This window comes from Salarias fasciatus, unplaced genomic scaffold (genome assembly GCF_902148845.1).
Source record: "Salarias fasciatus unplaced genomic scaffold, fSalaFa1.1, whole genome shotgun sequence".
NCBI classification, from domain to species: Eukaryota; Metazoa; Chordata; class Actinopteri; order Blenniiformes; family Blenniidae; genus Salarias; species Salarias fasciatus.
In genome coordinates, this window is record NW_021941389.1 from 496,655 (window position 1) to 505,000 (window position 8,346).

Sequence of the window (8,346 nt, forward strand, 5' to 3'; positions counted from 1 at the left end):
TTTTAATGATGTGTACAATGTGCCCTGACATATTCATTATCAGTACCTCTAACAGGCTAAACTGTCACTTGAAAGTTGCAGTGCCGGTCCGGCACCACAATTTTTTGGGGAGAATTTGAAAGGAATGACGTAATGCACGCTCCAGCTGGCCTGATTTAGTTAGGTTTCATTTTGTCCGCCATTACTCCGCCAGATGCTTAGCGAGCAACAACTGAGCAGGATCTTCCAGGAAGTCAGAACAGACTGGCTTCTAGCACTGCCACAGCTCCACACAGACTCCACCAGGGAAAAGAAACTTAAATCTTACTGGAGCGCTACTAAACGAGCGAACACGGAATCCCCCTCTTCCGTGCACGCGAGCCACAGGGACGAGTTTTTCACTAAGCTGCATTACGCCCAAGGCCTGCAGGGGGCGCTGTTTCACATACAACGTGCAACCTCCTTAATGCAGCTTTAAAATTAGCAGAGTTTCATTAACTTTCAGCTTAACCAGTATATCCAAAAGGTTGTGAAAATGTAAAATCCAAATCTAACAGGATGCAACAATTTACAAATGGCTGGAGAGCTTTGTGTTACATTACAACACACATACCATAGAACACAAATAAAATGCTTTTCACTTTTCCATATTCTATCAAGCCATATTCTATTCTGATGTTTGGCAAAAATCAACAGTCTGGAGTTTTACACTGTTAAACATGATCTTATGGTCGAAGGTTGACAGACAAACCTGTTCAGCACCTGGACTCTTCTTTTTTTACTGCCTACTCAACTTTCAAGTATTTTGTTGGTCTTAACATCCAGTTTGTGCAGAAGCTGACTTTAATTCCTCATTTCTTTTTTTGTTACAGTCAATGTCTGACAATAGAAGAAATGAGAAATGCTGGAAATGACAAATTAGGCCTGGGCGATAAACCGAAAATTTATCGTTACCGAAGTTTACTACGATAACCGACGTCATTTTGCCCATGTCGGTACATTTGGAAATTTAAAAAAAAAACAAGTCCGCTTTGGCTGTGCAGGCGGGCTGTGTTCATGTCCCTTGAAGACGCTGCACTACGCGACTCCACCAACTGCTGTTTAAAATCACAGTAACCAGCAGAAGCAGCTGAAGCAGAGCAGACTGACGCCGTTCGACCCTCTGAGCATCCGAACCAGCAGACATGATCTCTGGACACAGCATGGAGACATGCTAGTTTAGCCGCTACAGGCTACAGGCTAACAGCCTGCAGGGCTGCAGATTACTGCTGGTCCACCGTCCTGGACAGTAAATCTCCTCATCAGCTCGATTGGCTGATATTTCCTGCAGAAGCTCCTCGTGCTCTTTTATTGAACAGGTCATGTCTTCTGGTGTTGTTTGTTTATATCACGCTGCATGTGCAGCTCCGAGTCCGTGTCTTCTTCTCCATTTGGGAGCTTCTGTGTCAGAGTGACAGCGCCATCTGAAGGCCTGGCGGGTGAACTACATCGTTTTGAATCCTTGTTATGTTGCGTGGATGTAGATATTTCCTGAAGCGATGCTGTGTGGACAGGAAATGGAGGAGGAGATTGTAAACAAACAAGTTGGGCTCATCTGTAGCTCAGGGACAGGTAGACGTCCAGCTGTGTTCCATTCTCAGCTGCTCAAAACACCACATCACACTGGAAACATCTGGAACCTCGTAACATTAGTAATTTCCCAGAGTCTTCAGTCATCGGATTTTCCCTAAAGCCCACAGAGAAGACATTTACATCACCAGCAGAGTTCTGTCGGATTTGTACATCTGTTGCTGTGAAAGTTAGGATACATAGATATGTTCTGTACCCTAATCTTGATAAATCTAATAGAAATTCAAGAAAATTGGCCCCATATAAAGAGAAATAGTATAATAATAATGTCTGCACCTCTTGAGCCCACGGTAAACTGTCACAAGAAAGTTGTGATTAAATGCCCCCCCCCCCCCAAGTAGTTATCGTCCATTTATCGTTATCACGGTGAACTGCTCAATATTATCGTGATATTGATTTGAGGCCGTATCGCCCAGCTCTATGACAACTATTCAAACTTCTTTCAACTGTTATTTCTATTTCATTTTAATGTTTTATAATTGATATTACGTGGTTCAGTCACTCATTCATTTGTTGCCAGGTTGTGGAGGTGTGATTCATGCTGATCTGGGGACATTCAAGTCTCCCAACTATCCTCAAAACTTCCCAGCTAATGTGGAGTGTTCCTGGCAGATCATTGCTCATGAAGGAAATCATGTGGAGATGAGCTTCAACAGTGATTTTGACATTCCAGATGAGAGTGGAACCTGCCAGTCCAGTTACATAAAGGTATCCTCCACCAGAAACTTCACAGCAAATTACACACACACACACACACACACACACACACACACACACACGCTCAGTCTTGTATTTCTATCCTTGTGGGGACCGTCCATTGACTCCCATTCATGTCTAGCCCCTAACCCTGACCCTTACCCTAACCCTAACCCACACCACAACAAAGCCTAACCCTAAAGAAATGTTTTTGACCTTTTACTTTTTTCAGTAACAACAACATGGTCAAGAAAACACTGTTTCTCCTACTTAGGACCGGAAAAAGGTCCCCACAAGGCACGTCGTTCCACATTTTGCTATCCTTGTGGGGACATTTGGCCCCAACAAGGATAGAAATACAAGAACGCGCACACACACACACACACACACACACACACACACACACACACACACACACACACACACACACACACACAGGTTTGTATTTCTATCCTTGTGAGGACACTCGTTGACATAATACATTTACTAGCCCCTAATCCTAATCCTAACCCAGACCACAACACACCCTACCCTAAAGAAATGTTTTTGACCTTGGACTGTTTTCAGTAACAACAACATGGTCAAGAAAACACTGTTTCCCTCATCAGGACCGGAAAAAGGTCCCACAAGGCACATCGTGCAGGTTTTCCTATCCTTGTGGGGACATTTGGTCCCCACAAGGATAGAAAAACGCGTACACACACACACACACACACACACACACACACACACACACACACACACTCACGGTCTTGTATTTCTATCCTTGTGGGGACCGTCCATTGACTCCCATTCATGTCTAGCCCCTAACCCTGACCCTTACCCTAACCCTAACCCACACCACAACAAAGCCTAACCCTAAAGAAATGTTTTTGACCTTTTACTTTTTTCAGTAACAACAACATGGTCAAGAAAACACTGTTTCTCCTACTTAGGACCGGAAAAAGGTCCCCACAAGGCACGTCGTTCCACGTTTTGCTATCCTTGTGGGGACATTTGGCCCCGACAAGGATAGAAATACAAGAACACACACACACACACACACACACACACACACACCAGAAAGAAAAACATGTTGGACACTATGAATTAGAAACAGAGTCACGATAATTCTCTACTGGAGATGTTTTCAGTTCTGCTGACTTTCTGTTTTCTGAAATTGCCATAAGGGTAAAATCCCAAACTTTCTCATTCTCTATCATTAAATGAATTTATTCAAACGGTTTTCAACACTGCTGATTATTGGACTGCAAATATTTTTTTCCCTCTGTGGAAAAAGTGTAACATTTGTTGAATTCAATTCTGTCTTTACGTTTGACAGTGGAGTAGAAAAACTCAACTCAACTTTTTTGAACAACAATTTGAAAACAACTACTGAAACCAAAGTGTTGTAAATGAATAGACATAAAAACATACGTTGCAAAAAAGAATCAGAGTCGGCTTTCATTGGTCCAGTTTGCACAGCAAACAAGGAATTTACCTCCGCTGTATCTTTCACTCTCTTCATACAAATGAAGAATATTTATTTGTGTTTATACGAGGGGGGACCCAAAAGAAACCGGACTAATTCTATTAATAAAAAAATACAATGAAGTTCTGACTTTGGCCGCTAGATGTCGCTACAGGATAGCCTCATGCATAACTGTGCCAGGTTTGGTCTTCCCCCGTGATGCGGTCAGCTGACAGTCACTGTTTATGTTGACAGAGTGACACCCCGCTCTTCGATTTTTCAAGATTGCAGATACCCACTGATATGCGCTCTGTCAAAACATTTTGTTTTCTATTGGGAAAACCAGCAGCAGAAACACTCACCATGTTGCAGACATTCTTTAAGAAGGATTATTAGGGTGTCTGAGTGGTTTGGGCCCTTTAAGAGTAATCAGATTACATCACGAAGACCAGGCACGCAGAGGACAACAATCCACTTCCAGAACAGAGGAAAACGTCACAAAAACTGAAGCAGACGTCCTGGTAGATCCACGCAGGACTTTTGATGACATTGCAGATCTGATGGGAGTATTGTAGAGATCCAGACTGATCATCCTCAGGCGGTTATTAGAAGCAGGGAGACGAAGGCACCCGGAAATGGCCGCATCATAGCAGACAGCAGACCACAGGACGCCCCGTTATGCACAGAAATAGCACCAAATGTTGTGCGTAAAGCATATTTTTTAACTAAAACCGTGACCAGCCAGCCTCCCCACCGCCATATTCCCCTGATCTGGCCCCGGGCGACGGCTTTTTGTTGTCAAAGATGAAACTGGAGCGGCAGCAGAAAGGTAAGACAGGCATACAGGCGGGGGAGGGAAAATCGAAGTTCTGTCTTAAAGGCACAGTTACGCACGGTCATGGCGACTCTTCTGAATTACTGAGGATGGTCTGGAGGAAGAAAGTGTCTCTGTGTCTGCTGGTTTTGATGGACGAGGGGAAGAAAATGTCTCTTTTTCTTTGTGCTTAGGCCTGCTGTAAGTATAAATGGATTTTGTTTTTGTACTTTAATTTTTATTTTAACTTTATTTTAGGTTGCCTATTGTCAGCGGGCTAGGGACTGCAGCTGCAAATTACAGCTGCCTCTTTTACTGGACAGTAAATGAAAGGAAACTATCCATGTAATTCTAAATCAATAAACTAAACAAAAACTTAAGAAACAGCATTTGTGTGTGTTCAGCCGGACTTTGAATAGAGCATCTGTCTGAAATCATCACAAACTGCAGTAATGTCTGTCGTGTCCTGTTTGATGCAGTAAACGGATCACACCATCCGGCTTCATTGGCCTTAGTACTCATTTCTTCATGTAAATGAAATGAGTTTGCAATATTCTTTATGCAAGGCATTGATGAATAACATTGTGATAATTCCCACCACATAGATTGGCAATCCGGCAGCCATGGACTCCTGGTGCGGACACATTTTACACCTGTCACTGACTGAACAGTGGGCACTTTGAAGTCCATCTGTTTGAAATGAGGATTTATGATAAAGGATTAGTTACTGAGACATCTCACGTTCAAAATAATGCTGAAGGGAGACTCTGGTGGTGATTAGGCGGAGGTTGTGATCCGCTGTGGGGCTTGGTGAAAGAACCTGGTGTTGCAGATGACTGGCTGGTACATATGTCCAATTCTAAACTGAACATTCATGAAAGTCTTGGCTTCAGTTTAATTGTGTCATAACGTGTTGTGTTCCTGTGTCTACAGGTGTGGTCTGGACAGAGCCAAACCGATTCCACTCTGCTGTCAACAGGCTGTGGTTCCCAGGTTCCAGCTCCCATCGTGGCTCCTTACAACATCATTAACTGCCGATTCCAGGCTGCTGAAGCTGGAAAAGGCTTCTCAGTGTCCTTCAGTACCAGTGAGATCACATGTCTCTTCAATGCTTGGTCTTTTGTTGCAGTCATTAAAGCCTAATTTTTTTGCTACACCTTCATTGCAGGATGAGTAATAGGAAGCTGTCAGAAAATTAAGATGGATGAGTGAATGGTTTTATTTCACATGAAAGATTTGTTGGTATATTCATTACATTTTACTGAAACACAATGGACTGCGCTGGACCGGTCCTGGCTTGTTTGCGCCCTCGATGAGCGTGGCACATGGGGTTGGGGGCAGGGATGTCCACACATCGAGTCCCACATGTTTGAATTCACTGTTTTTCCATGTGCCCACAAGAGTGTGCAGGGCAGTGACTGTCCATCTGTCCATTTTATTGGGGGCATGGGACGGCAATTTGGTGCCCCTGCCAGTACACAGCGTCCTCGGGGACCACCTAGCAGGGCTGGCCCTGCTGCTGCTGATTTCACTTTCAGCTGAGCTCATGCCAGTTACGGTGTTCTGTTTGGGATGTCGTTAAAGTGTCTCTGACAAATTCATATTGAATACTCACCACTGTGCCCTTGGATAGATTACAACAAGTAAATCTGTAGTTCTTCACTGAGTACAGATCCACAAGCTTCACTTTAGCCCATGTCACACTGGATGCTGAACCACTGCATCATGCAGCATTAGCCACAAGCATTAGCCCCCCTTGTTCTTCCACCAGATGCAGAACAGATCTGGAGTTCCGCAGTGGAAGTTATACCCACCAGGTGTGTATGCGCTATGAAGTGCAAGACCGACTTCCGTGACATTACAAGTCCGTCATCTTTAATCTACTCCCTGTTGGCTGCGGTATGCGGAGAAAATAGACTTGCAACTCTCTGTGTGTACAAGTACGATGCATCCGGTGGAAACACAGTCGTTAATTACAATGGGGGCTGATGCTGTGTGACCCAGTGGTTCCGCCAGGGATCTGCTCAGGATCTATTCTGCATCCAATGTGAAATGGGCTCAGGTGTGTGTGTTAGTGTGTGCGTGTGCGTGTGTGAATGTCCACGTGTGCAAGTATGCGCAGCTGAGTTAAAAACTTCACCAATTTAAGAAATAAGTAGATTCAGATTATATTTCCATGGCGAGTTGTTCAGAGCAGAATGTGGTGAATAAATCAGGATTTATAAGAACACAGCAGGTCATTCTCTGTTACCGAGGAGTATGTAAAATGATTTGAATATTTTCTGAAGCACCTGTATTGTCCAGTCTCAGTTTTAGACATATCTATGTGTCTCAGCATGAGAGTATTGAGTGATGTAGGAAGCAAAACACGTCAATTCCATCTATTTTCACCAGGGTGCGGAGCAAACTTCTCAGCTTCCCGCGGTCGTGTCGTTTCTCCAAATTATCCTGATGACTATCCAGTGAACTCAAACTGCAACTACACCATAGATGCTGGACAACAGACAGTGATTGTCGTCACCTTTCAGAGCTTCCAATTAGAAAGTAGGTATCATTATATCCACAAGCTTTGTGACTCTGGTAGAGCCAGTGTGCGTAGTGTCAGACTTCGGTTCCTCATGTTTAGCTGTGTTTCTTCGGCTCAGGTCATCCCAGCTGTGCCTTCGATGGACTGAAGATCTATGATCTCGCAGCTGGTGGCAGCGCTGTTGCCACTTTGTGTGGGACTGACATCCCAGGACCGTTCACCACCTTCGGTCCCATGTTGCTCCACTTCTACTCTGATGTTGTGCTCAGTGAGCGAGGCTTCCTGGCAGAATACCAAGCCATACGTGAGTAGCTTGAATGAATGCTGAGATCCAAGTAGAAACACTCGTGAGCATTTACTTTTCCTGTAGATGCCTGTTAGATTTATCAGAAATATATCTTGGTTTCATATGGGGGGTTTGTTTGTTCTGAATCTGTTGGAAACTTTGTTACTGTATTTTTGTCAAAAACCAAAAGCGCATAAATGAGGACTGTAAAAATAATGTCAAAGAAATGTGGAGACTTGCAACAGCATTGATCCCCCTCGAACTTTTCCACTTTTTATCGCATTTATAGCCACAAATTTTAATGTATTTCATCAGATTTTACGTGACACAGAGCATTGAGACATCAAAACTGAGGAGCACAGCAGACAGGTCAGGGAGAAGTTTGTGGAGAAGAGTAAAGCCGGGCTAAAGTATTTCATGGCGCACCCACAGTGGAACAAGTCTGAGTTGTGGCAGTCCACCTAAACTGAAGACCAGAGCACTGATGAGAGAAGCAGTCCAGAGGATCATGGGAACTCTGGAGGAGCTGCAGGGATCCACAATCTCTCAACACGACAACTAGTAGTCTGCAGTCCACAAATCAGACAGGAAGAAAAACACTGCTGGAATGCCAGAAGTCTGCCTGCAGTTTAGACACAGTAAACATGGAGGAAGGAGCTCTGCTTAGAGGAGACAAGAACTGAAGGAAAACCGGCACTGCACTGTGAAGCACGGTGGAGGCAGCATCATGCTGTGTGAAGGCTGCTCAGAGTGGATGTAGATGGATGGAGGCAAATACAATACAATGTTGGAGGGAAACCTGTTAGTCTGAACACACTTGAGACTGACTGACTGTTGGTCCACGGCGCCCCAGGCGTTGGTCCTCGCCGCCCCCGGGCATTGGTCCTTGGCACCCCTGAGCGTTGGTCCTTGGCGCCCCCAGGCATTGGTCCACGGCGCCCCCGGGCGTTGGTCCTCCCCCAGGC

The 8,346-nt window shown here is 44.6% G+C and overlaps 1 protein-coding gene across 1 annotated transcript in view; it reads left to right on the plus strand.

The window, feature by feature from the left end:
• Window positions 1–8,346, plus strand: part of cubn (cubilin (intrinsic factor-cobalamin receptor)) — a 149,550-nt gene that overhangs the window by 125,398 nt on the left and 15,806 nt on the right. Inside the window, 4 exon segments of the mRNA XM_030087572.1 lie at window positions 2,129–2,316; window positions 5,502–5,655; window positions 6,963–7,112; window positions 7,214–7,399. Coding sequence (XP_029943432.1) covers window positions 2,129–2,316; window positions 5,502–5,655; window positions 6,963–7,112; window positions 7,214–7,399 — 678 coding nt within the window.